We start from the raw sequence: 15,738 nt of genomic DNA, 5'->3' as shown, positions 1-15,738 counted from the left end.
AGGAAATAAGAGTGGACGTAGGCTATGGGAATAATTCTATCATGAATAAAGAATGGCTTAGACCAGGGGTCTCAAACTCAACTCAGCATGTGGGCCGCAGAGCAGCAAGATCACAGCCGTTCGGTGGGCCGCACTAGGTCTACAAAAGGCAACTGTGGCCCTGGCCGGTTGGCTCAGCGGTAGAGCGTCGGCCTAGCGTGTGGAGGACCCGGGTTCGATTCCCGGCCAGGGCACACATGAGAAGCGCCCATTTGCTTCTCCACCCCTCCGCCGCGCCTTCCTCTCTGTCTCTCTCTCTTCCCCTCCCGCAGCCAAGGCTCCATTGGAGCAAAGATGGCCCGGGCGCTGGGGATGGCTCTGTGGCCTCTGCCTCAGGCGCTAGAGTGGCTCTGGTCGCAACATGGCGACGCCCAGGATGGGCAGAGCATCACCCCATGGTGGGCGTGCCGGGTGGATCCCGGTCGGGCGCATGCAGGAGTCTGTCTGACTGTCTCTCCCTGTTTCCAGCTTCAGAAAAATGCAAAAAAAAAAAAAGGCAACTGTTATGCAACACTTTTCTCACTGCAGTTGAAAACAAAAAAAAATCAGTACAACAAGCACAATCGTACATGCAGTTTACTCAGTGTCACAAAACGACCAGAAACTGTAGTTCGCATCACAACTGCTGTTAACTAAGCTAATATCTAGCTAGGATGCTAGAGAAATAAAAAATACAAGTAGGCCCCTAGGCTTACTTAATTTTATCCAAAATATTTTGAACTTCGTGGATTAGTCTGCGGGCCGCACAAAATTGTTCGGCGGGCGCGAGTTTGAGACCCCTGTCTTAGACCAAGGGGTCAGCAAACTATGACTCACAGGCCAGTTCTGGCCCACCACCTGCCTCTTTGGGTGCAAGCTAAGAATGGTTGGAAAAACCAAAAGAACCCTATACATGAAATTCAGATGTCGGTATCCACAAAGTTGTACTGGAACACAGCCATGCTTACTGGGTGACTGACCATCTAGGGCTGCTTTTTTTTTTTTTTTAAAGGCATCTTTTTTAAAAAATTATTTTTATTTATTCATTTTTATTAGAGAGAGAGAGAGAGAGAGAAGGGGGGAGGAGCAGGAAGCATCAACTCCCATATGTGCCTTAACTGGGCAAGCCCAGGGTTTTGAACCGGCGACCTCAGTGTTCCAGGTCAACGCTTTATCCACTGCGCCACCACAGGTCAGGCCATTCATTGATCCTTATATGTGCCCTGACCAGCGATCAAACCTGAAACCTTGGCACATCAGGATGATACTCTAACCAACTGAACTGTCCAGCCAGGGCCATTCCCCATGCTTTCTCCCTGGATGGTGTGTATTCCCAGGCCCAGCCAGAGAGACCAGAAATGCTTTCACATCACCAGTTATGTCCAGTGAGGCCCAGGTGAGCCAGACGTGGTGGGCAGTGCAGTTCCTGGGCTGGCCTAGAGGAGCCTCGCAGGAAATACTCTTGGGGACTGATGATCACGGCTTTAGCGCTTCCCACAGGATACCCATCTTATCCTTACAAGGCAAGTCAGAGTTCAGGTAACTTTGGGTCAAAAAGGAGTAAAAAGAATGGCCAAACTCCAAAATAACTAGATGAACAGTGACCAGCTTCATGACACAAGTGGGCCCACGCTAACACGGTGAAGTTACATGCGCTCCAAGCCAGAAACTCCAGTCCGCGAAAGTCATACACCCCACAGGGGTGCAAGGGTCCTTCCCCCTCAAGCTGCAGTACCTTTGGGGGGGAAACGGGGAAAGGTGACGTGGCTAACTGCCTGAGCCTCCCTCACCTGCCTGAGCCCACATTGCTCTGTAGGACAGTGTCTCCACAGACATGCAAAATCCCTAGCTCCTCAGTATAACCTAAGCCCCACCAGGAGGCGGCTTAAGGAAGAGAGCGAGGGGTTCACACAAACAACACTATCAAAAGGAGCTAAGTCTGTGTGAACTAAAACAGGAGGGATGACAGAAGTGGCCTGGCTGGGTCGGGGAACCTCTCAAAGGAAGTGACATTTGAGCTGAAACCTGAATGACAGGATTCCCAGAAGGATGAGCAGAGCAGTCTCTCCCCAGCCCCAGCCAGGAGGTTTTGTTAGACTTGACTCTGGAGCAAATAGTATTCAACAATATACTGTTTCAGACTATACATCTCCCCAGGAGTTCTGATATTACCGCCTCCAGAAGAGATGTGCTCCCCAGCCCCACCTTCCTCCTGAGGAGCCCTGATGCAACCCCAGCCCCTCCTCCTGCTCAGCTAGACTCCTAAGCAGCCTGGGGTCAGCCTCTCCTCATAAGACTGGAGCCTCCAGCCCTGACCCCTCAAGTGTCCACCTGCTTCCTGATGCTCCTCAGCATCCCAGTGCCAATGTTAAACCACCTGAGAGGACAGGCGCTGTTCCCATGGGTCCCACCACACAACTGGTATGGCCCTGGCCCATGCTCCCTGGTCCCTTTAAACAGGAAAAAAAAAAAAAAAAAGAATTCAGAAGGGCCCAGGGTCCACAAACTCTGCAGTCTCCTGTGCTGACTGAATGGCCTGGGGACTGTGCTTACATAAGAGCCTGGTTGGAGCAGGGACAGATCTGTGCCAGCCCGCCAGTCACTGCAGCCACTGAAAGGCCCTTTATCCCTCCAAGGGCTGGGAAGACTGTGGCCCATCTCTAATCACTTGTCAATAAGGAACTACCCTTAACATAGCATTTCCATAACAAACAAAACACCAAAATGAGAGCGACTTTATTTTCAAGTCCCCAAGGACTTAAAAATTAATCACCCTCTGGAAGTTAACCTTTTAAGTAAAATCAACAGGAAGAAGGAACTTCCATCACCCTGGGAATAAAGTCCACAAGCATCTGGGTGGGCTACAAAGCCAAGCCTGGCTGGCCTCATCTCTTTAAGTGGGACACCCATGAAAGCCTGGCGTCCAGGCCTCTGCAAACGCTGACCCCCCACCCCTTCAGGCCTCAATGAGGGGGGAGACCTTGAGAGCAGAGGCTGTCATTGGTTCATCCCAGTATTCCTATGATAGGTAAAGAGAAAAACTATGTTGAAACACATGAACTAATGAAGTGAGAGACTCGAAACAGATAAGCAAGCCCCAGGACAGGAGACCGCCTAGACCAGCAGACCCTGCCAGCGACCTGTGCAGGCAGGGGCGGGCCCAGGTGCAGTCTTGGCAGCTCTCACTGGAGGGTGGGATGATGGGGAAGAGGCCTGCCGAGGCTGGGGCAGACCCACAGCAGATGGGCAAGGAGCCATAAGAAGCCGCCTTCCCTAGGTCAGGATCCCTAATGACTGGCCGGACAAGGCCTCTCAGCCCACTGTGGGAGACACCAGACTCATCAGGTCCCTGCAGCATGCCCCCTCTCACGCTTCTGCTCCCCATGAGCCTGACTGCAAAGAGATGCATTCATTCATCCAATCATTCATTCCACAAAGAGGCACTGGCCAGATACGGGGGAGACTGCAGGAACAGGACAGAGCCTGCCCTCATGGGGCTCACAGTCTGACCTGCTCACAGTCTGACCAGGGTAGAAAAACCATCAGGTACCCAAATGAAAACACCACAGCCAGAGACAGCCCATGAAAGGGATGACAGGGCACTGGGGAGCGGAATAGGAGGTTGTACTCCAGATCGAATGGTTGAGGAAGGCCTCTCAGCACAACACTGAAGCTGAGCTCTCAGAAACAAGAAGGGACCAGGCACAAGAAGAGAGGGAAGAGCATTTCTGGCTGAAGGATCAGTGTATGCTCACAGAGCAGGAGCGTGGCTGTGGATGTCTAAGGAGAAGAAAACGCGTGTAGTAACTGTGAGCAAAGCAGGGGACAGAGAATGACAGAATGTGAGCCAGAGTGCTAAGATCTTCCGTTTACATGCTCCTGTGTGAGGAGGCTGTGACACAGCACTGCTCCCTGGGACGGTTCTTTGTCACAGTAAGTTAAAGAGCAGGTCTGAGTGTACTTAGACTTGACTGAGGGTCTTCCCATAGAGCAAGAGAGAACTGATCATCCCAAAATGGAACTTCAGCGTGTGTGATGTTATCTCAACACTGACCATTGGCATCAGGGCTCCTCCGCCTTCTGGGCATTCATTAGCACAAAGCCATCTCCAGGAGCTCCACTGGCCGGGTTCACTGACAAGTTTTGAGGCATTCAAAAAAGACCCCTCTGCCTGAACAGGCGGTGGCGCAGTGGATAGAGTGTCGGACTGGGATGCGGAGGACCCAGGTTCGAGACCCCAAGGTCGCCAGCTTGAGCACAGGCTCATCTGGTTTGAGCAAAGCTTGGACCCAAGGTCGCTGGCTTGAGCAAGGGGTTACTCACTCAGTCTGCTGAAGGCCAATGGTCAAGGCACATATGAGAAAGCAATCAATGAACAACTAAGGTGTCGCAACGAAAAACTGATGATTGATGCTTCTCATCTCTCTCTGTTCCTGTCTGTCTGTCCCTATCTATCCCTCTCTCTCTGTCTCTGTAAAAAAAAAAAATTTTAAATAAATAAATAAAATAAAAAAACAAATTGTAAAAAAAAGACCCCTCCCCAGAAACACTTCAGGTGGCCTCGATAACACAGACCTGCCTTTATCTGCCCTGTGACTTATCCTTATCCACCTAATGCTTTGTACCTGGCACTTCACGCTCCCCAGTGGCCCTCTAAGACAAGTGAGCTCCTCCTGATTTCACAGGTTACCACACTGAAACTTGAGCAGCGTAGCTGAGGGCAGACCCACCAGGCAGCCTCCATAGGCCACACCTTCAAGACCACACACTGCATTCCTTCCTCTGTGCAGGGCTGCCTGGGACCACCTACAGCAAAGCCCTCTGTGGGTCTGGTACAACTGGGCTCTGCCACTAACTGTGTGACCACCGGCACGTCACTTTGCTTTTCTGTGCCTAGTCACCCCCTATGTCAAGCTGGGATAAGAACAGAATCTACTGGAGTGTTCTCTCTCTCTCCTCTCTCTCACTCGCTCCTCTCTCACTCTCTCACCCAGGAGCCTTCCCTACCCCCTTCGCAGGCATTTAAAAAAAAAAGGAATATCTACTCATAGGTTTACTGTGAGGGTTAAGTTACTAGGTAGAAGCATGCAGAGTGAGCACTCTGTTGGCAGTAGCTTTGTTGTGATGATGATGATGAGGATGATGATAACAATCTGACCGTCTCTAGATTCAAACATTCTCAGCTGCCACTGTCAGTATTAGCAAGAGGGTGTTAAGATTGAGCCTGAACTTGAAGGCTGTCACTGAAAGTGACTCTCAAACAAACAGTGTCACAAGAGGTGCAAGTGCCTTCCAAGCACATTCCTCACTCAGGGCTGTCAGCCTTCCACCTCCTCTCCCCTCAGAAACTAGTTATTCAAGGGTCTCGGCTAAGCTTGGAATCAATCACTCCTAGTCTAGCTAATGGCTTGGCTGCCCAACCTGGAGCCCACCCTCACCCACCTCTACACTGTGCTCCTCCTACCTGCCTCCTCCACCTAGGCCCTGCCTTTTCCCCCTCCTCCTCCAACTCAGCACAATGGCAACTGGAGGGGAGCAGATCAACAGAACTTGCTAAATATTAGCGGTTGTGCTGTGCTGTGCTGTGCTGTGCCTGGCCCTGGCTGAGTGCCTTCCATGCATCTGCTCATCTAACACTCATCAGAGCAATGCCCCTTGAAGCTGCGAGGTTAGGGACCATTATGCCCAGCAGGTTGGTGGTCAGTGTGCAACAAGGAGCTCCAAAGGGGGAGGGGGCTGATGACAGCATTTGCCACTTTTTAAACAGTGCACATCCCCCCAGCCTCGTCCGACCCCTGCCCATTTAAAGCTGTCAACCTGATGTCCCTGAACACAGAGTTGGGAAGATATGCGCAATCAGAGCCAATGTGAGCCAGCTAGGGCACACCCCTGACCCCTATTCCACGGATGAGAAAACTGGCTTGTGAGGTTGCAGAACCTGCCCACAGGTTCTAGCTTTGTATGGAGCAGTTAAGGTTCTGAATCCAGTTCTGATCCAAAGCCTACAGGCTATGCTGTCTTTCCAAGGAGGACACCACCCAATGAGGGACTAGCTGTGCAGCCGTAGGAAAGGCCCTCCTCTCTGGGCCTCAGATCCCTTACCTGTAGAGTACAGAAGAGAAACCAGAGTTCTAGAGCTCGTTCCGACCCAGGGTTCTGATACAGGGGCGTGCATGAAGGAAGTGGCTGAAGTGCAGAGCTACACCACCAAGGGACAAAGGAGGAAACTCACCAGGAGAACCTGCCATCGTGAATCACTACCTGCTCAGAGCAAGAAGCCTGCAGCACGTCAAAGCCTAAGACCCAATCCCAGGCCCCTAGCCTGAGGAATTCCAACACAAGAAAGGCCTTTAAGAGCTCACCAGCTTTCATGGCTACAGAACTCCAGGGGGGGCATTTGATCTTAAGGCAAAAGGAGCCCCCTGCTAGCAGTTCACACTGGCCCACAGCGCCCCCCACACACACCCTCCAGCCAAGGATGTGCCCTCAGAAACATGCTTGGCTGCCAACTGCCTGGGGCGGCATCAGTAAGGGATCAACCACAGGGGCAGAAACTGCTTCCTGGGTCTATCACCTTGAGCAACTTCATTTACTTCTCTGAGCCTCAGTTTGCTCTTCTGTAAAGTAATACTCATGCCCACCTGATCAGGTGCTCATAGGACTCAATAACCACTGGTGGCCACCAACATCATCAACCATCACACTACTGTGACTCTGGCTATTACTTCATTTTATTTTTTTAATTTATTGTATTGATTTTGGAGAGAGGAAGGGAAAGAGAGAAACACCAATCTGTTCCTGTATGTGCCCTGAGTGGGGATCGAACCAGCAACCTTTGCATATCAGGTCGATGCTCTAACCAACTGAGCTATCCAGCCAGGGTGGCTCTGGCTCTTTTATCAGTGAGGAACCAGACAGACCTGGGTCTGAATCCTATCTCCCTCATGATGTGCCTGACCACGGCAAGTTCTTAATCCACAAAATAGGAGGCAAAGAGCACCCACCTCTCAGGGTTTTTGGAAGGACACTGTAAATGTGACCTGTTCCTGCTTTTATCATTATCCAGCCAATAAAGAAAGCTCAGGAAGAGGGGGTCACAACCAAGGTCCATCCTGTCTACAAAGGCAAAATCAACCCCAAAAGCATTTTCTGAAGGACTGTTGGATGCAAAAGGGTATGAGCAGGACTAGATCAAGCAGTCCCCAATTCAGAACATATGACCTTCCTGCAAACATATTAAACCTGCATGGGTCAGAGACCCACATGTTAAAACAGGGCTAAATGCCCCGGCCACGTAGATCAGTTGATAAGAACATCGTCCTGATATGCCAAGGTTGCAAGTTTGAATCCAGGTCAGGACACTTACAATAAGCAACCAATGAGCCTGACCTGTGGTGGAACAGAGGATAAAGTGTCAACCTGGAACACTGAGGTCATTGGTTCAAAATCCCAGGCTTGCCTGGTCAGAGAACATATGACAAGCAATCCATGAACAACTGAAGTGAAGCAACTATGATCACTCAATCTCTCTCTCTCTCTCTCTCTCTCCCCACCCACCTCTCTAAAATCAATAAATAAAATCTTTAAAAAAGAAAAAAAAAGCAGCCTGCCCAGGTGGTGGTGCAGCGGAGGACCCAGGTTCACAACCCCCGAGGTCACCGCCTTGAGTGCAGACTCATCCAACTTGAGCGTGGGGTCGCTGGCTTGAGCGAGGGATCATAGATATGACCCCAAAGGTCAATGGCTTCAGCCCAAGGTCACTAGCTTGAGAAAGGGGTCACTTGCTCTGCTGTAGCCCCCTGGTCAAGGCACATATGAGAAAGCAATCAGTTAAGATGCTACAATAAAGACTTGATGTTTCTCATCTTTCTCCCTTCCTATCTGTCTGTCCCTATCTGTCCCTCTCTGTCTCTGTCATGCAAAGAAAAAAAAAAAGCAGCCAATGAATGCACAATTAATGGAACAACAAATCGATGTTTGTGTCTCTCCCTTCCTCTCTCTAAAATTAAATTTTTTTATTTATTCATTTTAGAGAAAGAGACAAAGAAAGTGGTGGAGGGGAGGAGCACAAAGCATCAATTTCATAGTTGCTTCCCATATGTGCCTTGACCAGGCCCCCCAGGGTTTCAAACCAGCAACCTCAGCATTCCAGGTCAATGCTTTACCCACTGTACCACCAATTACTTAATTTAAAAACAGGACTCAATGGCCAGAAATCCTCTACTTACTCCTCATTTTCTATTTCAAATGGTCACAAGATTCAGAAAAAATAATTACAGGAAACAGCAGATACCTAAAATCCTACCTCCAAAGTTACACAGATATGTTCATTTTACTCTAGTTATATCAGATTCCCCCCCCCCCTTTTTTTAGAGTCAGAGAGAGGGATAGATAGGGACAGACAGGATCGGAGAGAGATGAGAAGCATCAATCATCTGTTTTTCGTTGTGACACCTTAGTTGTTCATTGATTGCTTTCTCATATGTGCCTTGACCATGGGCCTTCAGCAGACCAAGTAACCCCTTGCTTGAGCGAGAGACCTCAGGTCCAAGCTGGTGAGCTTTTGCTCAAACCAGATGAGCCCGCACTCAAGCTGGCAACCTCGGGGTCTTGAACCTGGGTCCTCGGCATCCCAGTCCGATGCTCTATCCACTGCGCCACCGCCTGGTGAGGCCAGATCCCCATTTTATAAATAAAAGACATACCTAAAACCTTCCCCAAGCCTTTTCTTCCCCATCTTTTTGCCCCCAAGCAATAGCACCTCTAACTACCATGTAATTCCCACACTTTTCTCACATTGTGTTACAATTTATCCTTTAATTAGGGAATATACCCATGAACAGTACATAGAAGTCTCATTTGGCACACTTTTTAAACTTAAGAGAATCTTTTGCAACTTGCTTTTTTCCATTCAACAGGATGTTCGGAGATTTGTTAAAGGGCTAAGCAAATCAAACTCAGTTTTTTTCATATAATGGAATTAGACAAAACAGTTAAATGAATGAGCCTGACCAGTGGTGGCGCAGTGGATAGAGCATCAACCTGGGACACTGAGGTCCCAGGCTTGAAATCCCAAGGTTGCCAGCTTGAGCGTGGGCTCATCTGGCTGAAGCACAGGCTAACCAGCTTGAGCGCGGATCATCAATAAGACCCCATGGTCAATGGCTTAAGCCCAAAGGTCCCTGGCTTGAGCAAGGGGTCCACTGGCTCAGCTGGAGCCCCCTGGTCAAGGCACATATGAGAATCAATCAATGAACTACTAAAGTACCACAACTACAAGTTGATGCTTCTCATCCCTCTCCCTTCCTGTTTCTGTCTTTATTATAAAATAAAAGTTAGATTAAATTAAAAAAATAAAATAAATTAAAATGGCCTGACTTGGAACACTGAGGTCGCAGTTCAGAACCCAGGGCTTGCCTGGTCAAGGAACATATAGGAGTTGATGCTTCCTGCTCCTCCCCCCTTCTCTCTCTCTCCCCTCTCTAAAATGAATAAAATCTTTTTTTTTATTTATTCACTTTAGAGAAAGGAGAGAGAGAGTGAGAGAGAAAGAGTGAGAGAGAGAGAGAGAGAGAGAGAGGAGCAGGAAGCATCAATTCCCATATGTGCCTTGACCAGGCAAGTGCAGAGTATTGAACTGGCGACCTCAGCATTCCAGGCTGATGGTTTATCCACTGCGCCACCACAGGTCAGGCAATGAATAAAATCTTTAAAAAAAAAAAAAAAATCTTTTAAAAAAATAAATAAAATAAAAATGAACCAGAGCTGCATATAGCACCTCCTCTTTTATGCATAGCCCTTGATATATTTCCAGCAACCTCATGATGTTCTTTAAAACTTGCCTTTGCTGTTACAACAATTGTATGGGTTTCACTCCAAGCAGCAACCACAAACAGGCCCAGAGGTTAAGTAAGCTGCCCTGGGTCATGCAATTATTTAAAGAGGCAGAACCAGGACTCAGCCTGGATCTACTGAAAGCCCACACACCTATGACACCATTACACGAGTGTACCTTCTCCTTAATTCTCACCTTCCTACTCAGTTTTCTGGCTCTAAACAACTATCCCATGACCCTAACTCTGGTTCCAGACTTTCACAATCTTATTCCTGTAGAGGTAGCTGAAGAATCTGCCTGAGGCACAGTACCATATTGGCCTAGAATTAGCCACAAACTGGGCACCAATAGAGCTACCCTTTGTGAGCCTGGTCTGTGGTGGCACAGTGGATAAAGTGTCAACCTGGAACACTGAGGTCGCCGGTTCGAAACTCCAGGCTTGTCCAGTCAAGGCACATGTGGGAAGCAACTACTACTACTTCTCACTTCTCCCCCCTCTTTCTCTCTCCTCTCTCTCTCCTGTCTCTAAATCAATTAAAAAAATAAGTTTTAAGCTACCCTCTGTGGGATGTGGTGGTCAAAGATCTTAATGAGGACAGTGAGGACACCAAGAGGTAAGGGTTCCCCACGCCAGATTCCTCAGCGGTAGAAAATGAGAGATGACCTGGCCTCGGGGAGGCTGAAAGATACTGATTCTCCTCATTCACAAGATACAATAACTGTTTTTCCAGGTGCTACGGGGATCATTGTTTCGACCTCTTACCTGCAATGCAAAAATGGCAATTAAAACATAAATCCTGTACCCTGAAATAAGTAGTTCTCTTACCTTACCTTGCTCTGACACCAAGGCCTTGTGTGGAATTTACCAAAAATAATAATAATAAAGAGGACAGAAAGAGTTCCTGACTGAGAGCATCCTCCGGAAACACCAAATTTGCAGGTTTGATCCTCAGACAGGGCACATATGAGAATCAAACAGTGAATGCCTAATTAACTGGAGTAACAAAGGAATGCTTCCCTCTCTCTCTCCCTTCCTCTGTCTCTCTAAAATCAAGTAATTAAAAAGAAAGAAAGAGCCTGACCAGGAGGTGGCGCAGTGGACAGAGCGTCAGACTGGGATGCAGAGGATCCGGGTTCGAGACCCCGAGGTCGTCAGCTTGAATGCGGGCTCATCTGGTTTGAGCAAAAGCTCACCAGCTTGGACCCAAGGTCGCTGGCTCAAGCAAGGAGTTACTTGGTCTGCTGTAGCCCCCTGGTCAAGGCACATATGAGAAGGCAATCAATGTACAACTAAGGTGTCACAATGAAAAACTGATGATTGATGCTTCTCATCTCTCTCCGTTCCTGGTTTCTGTCTGTCCCTGTCAATCCCTCTCTCTGACTCTCTCTCTGTCCCTGTTAAAAAAAAAAAAAAAAAGAAAGAAAGAAAGAAAAAAATATATATATAGAGAGAGAGAGAAAGCAAGCAAGCACAGGTAGTGGTATTAAACTTATGATTTGATTAAAAACAAGAAATCCTTCCACTTATGAGGTACCCAAACGTAGTCATAGTTACAGAGACAGAAAGTAGAATGACAGTTGCTGGTCACTGGAAAGAGGGGAAAATAGGAAGTTAATATTTTATGCATACAGAATTTCAGTTTTGCAAGATGAAAATAGAGTTCTGGAGATGGATAGTGGTGGTGTTTGCACAACAATGTGAACGTACTTAATGCCACTGACTTTTACACTTAAAAAAGAGAAAAATGGTAAATTTTATATGTATTTTACCACAATTTTTTTAATTGAGGGAGAAAAAACTAGAAAGCTCTTGACCTAAATTTCATTTGGGGACCAGCATAGCATAGTGGCTCAGACTCTGGAGTTTTGAGTTTCTCTGTTCTGCATTTACTAGTTGGGAACCTTTGTGTAAGTCACTTGACATTATCTGAGACTGTTTCCTCATCTACAAAAATGGAAATAGTAACAATAATAATCTCCTACCTCTTAGGCTATGCAAACGATGTAACAGAATCTCATTAGCACATGTGTAAGCACTTGCTAAATGATTCTTATTAACATTTTTAATAATAAATGAATTTAGTATTCAATGATGTTACTTAAAAGTTGGCAAGAACTAAGTAACCAAATTATTACCAGGGGTCTATAAGTGTATGAAAAGAATTCGTTTTAAGGGGGGATGAAGCCCAAGTTAGGAGTCAGAAAACGGGCTTCTAGGGTAGTTGTGGGCGTGAGATTTTTCCTCCGTGGTACACAAGGGTTGACAAAGATGATCTCTTAAATTACCTGGAAGCCAGATCAGCTTTGCTACTTGGCGGGAGCTAGCCCTGGCAGCACCTCCCTCACCTTCCAAGCTTCTGGGGAACATCCCAGGCGAGGGAAGGGGTCCAAAGGTCGTGCCAAAGACGGCTGACAGCAAAGCCCCTTCCTAAGCCCGAGGCAGGGCATGGCGCAAGGTTTGCGCAAGACACCCACGCATTGGGAGCAAGGGTCCCACACCCTCGCTCCTCCCCCGACAAAGTCCGCAACTCTGCCCGCTGGGGGTGCTGCAAGGAACTGAGTGTTCCCCATGTCCAGCAGAGACCCCCAAAAAAGGCACCCCCAAAACAGCTAGGATTGCAGAATTATAAATACCTCCTCTGCACCTGCGCACTGAAATTTACGAGCGGCCTCGGGGCAGAGCCGCCCCCACTGCGCCTGCGCCATCAGATCCCATTCTTTCTCAGAAAAAGAGGATCCCGTAATCCCACAAAAATAAGAATGGGTCTGCTGCGGCCGCTCGGTCCCTGTTTCCTCATTTCTTACCTCGTAGTGTTTCATGACTCCTTCGGAGGCGGCTGCTAGTACTACTGCTGCTACTGCTGCAGCTACCGCTGTTGCCTACCGGCGCGCGAGGCAGCACAGCTCCCTCACGCGTTTACGACAGCCACGCGAGACTTACTGTGACTCCGCACCCGCCCCTCCCTTCCATGCACCTTGTTCACGCCCCGCTGGGCCGGTCCGAGCAAGGACTAGCGGCTCTCGCCATAGGGCTGGCCAATCAGCTTGCTGAATCCGGGGCGGAGCGCGCGCACGACGTGAACGAAGAAAAGGGACGTGACCCTCCCAATCAAAGTGGGCCTTGAGGCCTTGCGCCTGTTTCCCCGCCCCTAAATAGCGTCGCTGTGGAAACCAAAAGACGCGACGGTTACTGCAAGTCGGTGGGCGGGAGCAAGAAGTTGAATGACAGGGAGGAGAGCATCCACAAGGCGGACGGTGTGTCTGGGTTACTGCGGAGAAACCCGAGGGGGCTATGGGCTGGGGGCGTGAGCTGAGGCGCCTGGATGGAGAGGCCTCTCCGGCGAGGGGATCCCTATCTGTAGTGAATGGAAGGGAAGAAAAGTGGAAATGGGTGAGGAAAAGCACCCTGGGATCTTCCCAACGTGAGGGTGTCTTCACTACCCTTTTCATTACCAGCCCCCGTCCCCCAATGGGCAGGGGGCCGGCATTTGTCTCCACGCGCTGTCAGGTATGGTCACCACATGAAGCTAATGAGCCCTGGCCCAATTTGAGATGTGCTGTATAAATGAAAAACACACCAATTTCAAAGACAGTATAAAATTTTTTTATCTAATAATAATCTTTTATGTTGATTACATCTTGAAATGATAATATTTTGGATATACTGAGTTAAAATATATTACTAAAATTGCCTGACCTGTGGTGGCGCAGTAGATAAAATGTCGACCTGGAAATGCTGAGGTCGCCGGTAAGAAACCCTGGGCTTGCCTGGTCAAGGCACATATGAGAGTTGACGCTTCCAGCTCCTCCCCCCGTCTCTCTCTCCCTCTCTCTCGCTCTCTCTCTCTCTCTCGCCTCCCTCTCCTCTCCTCTCCTCCCCTCCCCTCCCTCTCTCTCTCTCTCTCTCTCTCTCCCTCCTCTCTAAAAGTGAATAAAAAAGCCTGACCAGGCGGTGGCGCAGTGGATAAAGCGTCGGACTGGGATGCTGAGGACCCAGGTTCGAGACCTCAAGGTCGCCAGCCTGAGCGCGGTCTCATCTGGTTTGAGCAAAGCTCACCAGCTTGGACCCAAGGTCTCTGGCTCCAGCAAGGGGTTAGTTACTCAGTCTGCTGAAGGCCCGCGGTCAAGGCACATATGAGAAAGCAATTAATGAACAACTAAGGTGTCACAATGCGCAACAACAAAAAAACTAATGGTTGATGCTTCTCATCTCTTCGTTCCTGTCTGTCTGTCCCTGTCTATCCCTCTCTCTGACTCTCTCTCTGTCTCTGTAAAAAGAAAAAAAAATGAATAAATAAAAAAAAAATTTAATCTTTTTTAAAAAATAAATAAATACATAAAAATAAAATATCAATATATTACCTAAATTAAAGTTCCCGTTTTTATTTTTTTAAGCCAGAGAGAGACAGGAAGGGGGAGAGAGATGAGAAGCATCAAGCCCTAGTTGTGACAGTTAATTGCTTCTTACTCGTGCCTTGGGGGGAGGGGGGCTCCACCAAGCCAGCGACCTTTGGCCTCAAGCCAGTGACCATGGGTCATGTCTATGATCCCACGCTCAAGCTGGGGATCCCCCACTCAACCCAACAACCTCAGGGTTTCAGGCCTGGGACCACAGTATCCAAGGTTGACACTCTACCACTGTGGCACCACCGGATCAGGCTCTTATTCCTTTTTTAATAGAACATTAAAAATCACGGACTCGTGCTCGCTTCGGCAGCACATATACTAAAAATTGGAACGATACAGAGAAGATTAGCATGGCCCCTGCACAAGGATGACACACAAATTCATGAAGCGTTCCATATTAAAAAAAAAAAAAAATCACGGACTCAGTTCACATTTGTGGCTAGCAGTTGTGCTCTCCTGGACAGTGCTGGTCTAGGGTCATGCCATCTTTTGTCATGAATGGGCTGGAGAGGTTGGATCCTAACACACACACACACAGACTCATGCGCACACTCAAGATTTCAGGACAAGCTAAAGCGTGGGCAGCAGCTGGCACACTTCCTCACCTTCTCTTCTTTCTCCCAGTTCCAGGCCTGCCCCTGACCAGCATCAACTGTTGCACTCACTGGAACCCAAAGATCTGACATCAGGGACATGGTGAGAAGTCTTCAAAGGTAGATCTCTCTGAGTCATGGGGCGTGGGGCTAGGCAATTGCTGAGCCCTTAATCATCCATGTTCAGTTATAGAAACTTCTGAAGCTACAGCTTTTGGAGACTTCTGGGTAACAGCCACGGCTGTCGTATTCAGAAACCCACTTTTTCACTGGGCCTATCTGAACAAAACAGATGAAAACAAAAATGTGTTTTATAACTGCACTTGCAAAAGCACCAGTCTTTTTCTGTTTATTGTTGTAGGACTCACAGTATCTTGAAACCCTTTGAGTCTCAGCAGGCCTCACCTGCTACCTTCACTGAAGGGGGTCTGGAGGAAGTTCTCTCTCCAAGGCCACAAGTTAAAATCCTACCAAGTTGGCCCTGGCCGGTTGGTAAGAATGTAAGGGAAGATGGAGAGCAGACAAGCCGGTTGGCTCAGTGGTAGAGCATCGGCCTGGCGTGCAGGAGTCCCGGGTTTGATTCCCAGCCAGGGCACACAGGAGAAGCGCCCATCTGCTTCTCCACCCTTCCCCCTCTCCTTCCTCTCTGTCTCTCTCTTCCCCTCCCGCAGCCAAGGCTCCATTGGAGCAAAGTTGGCCCGGGCACTGAGGATGGCTCTGTGGCCTCTGCCTCAGGCGCTAGAATGGCTCTGGTTGCAACAGATCGACGCCCCAGATGGGCAGAGCATTGCCCCCTGGTGGGCGTGCCGGGTGGATCCCGGTCGGGCGCATGCGGGAGTCTGACTGTCTCCCGGTTTCCAACTTCAGAGAAAAAAAAAAATTAAA

The 15,738-nt window shown here is 48.7% G+C and overlaps 1 protein-coding gene and 1 non-coding gene across 3 annotated transcripts in view; one reads left to right on the top strand and one right to left on the bottom strand.

Annotated features, from left to right (window-relative positions):
* Positions 1-14,970, bottom strand: part of TECR (trans-2,3-enoyl-CoA reductase) — a 28,010-nt gene extending 13,040 nt beyond the window's left edge. The window contains exon 1 of one of the 2 annotated variants that reach the window (XM_066272387.1): positions 14,866-14,970. In XM_066272387.1, coding sequence (XP_066128484.1) covers positions 14,866-14,955 — 90 coding nt within the window. In that variant the 5' untranslated portion in view covers positions 14,956-14,970. Of the gene's footprint in view, positions 1-12,658; positions 12,814-14,865 lie in introns of those variants that run through there. The other variant, XM_066272397.1, reaches the window with a different exon arrangement.
* On the top strand, positions 14,555-14,662 carry LOC136321604 (U6 spliceosomal RNA). Its single transcript, XR_010728751.1, has one exon. It is a non-coding gene; the product is annotated as a U6 spliceosomal RNA (small nuclear RNA).
* Positions 14,971-15,738: the final 768 nt, after the last annotated feature.

This window comes from Saccopteryx bilineata, chromosome 1 (genome assembly GCF_036850765.1).
Source record: "Saccopteryx bilineata isolate mSacBil1 chromosome 1, mSacBil1_pri_phased_curated, whole genome shotgun sequence".
In the NCBI taxonomy this organism is placed as follows: domain Eukaryota; kingdom Metazoa; phylum Chordata; class Mammalia; order Chiroptera; family Emballonuridae; genus Saccopteryx; species Saccopteryx bilineata.
Note: the sequence above shows the minus strand (reverse complement) of the source record. Positions and strands in the feature narration are given on the sequence as shown.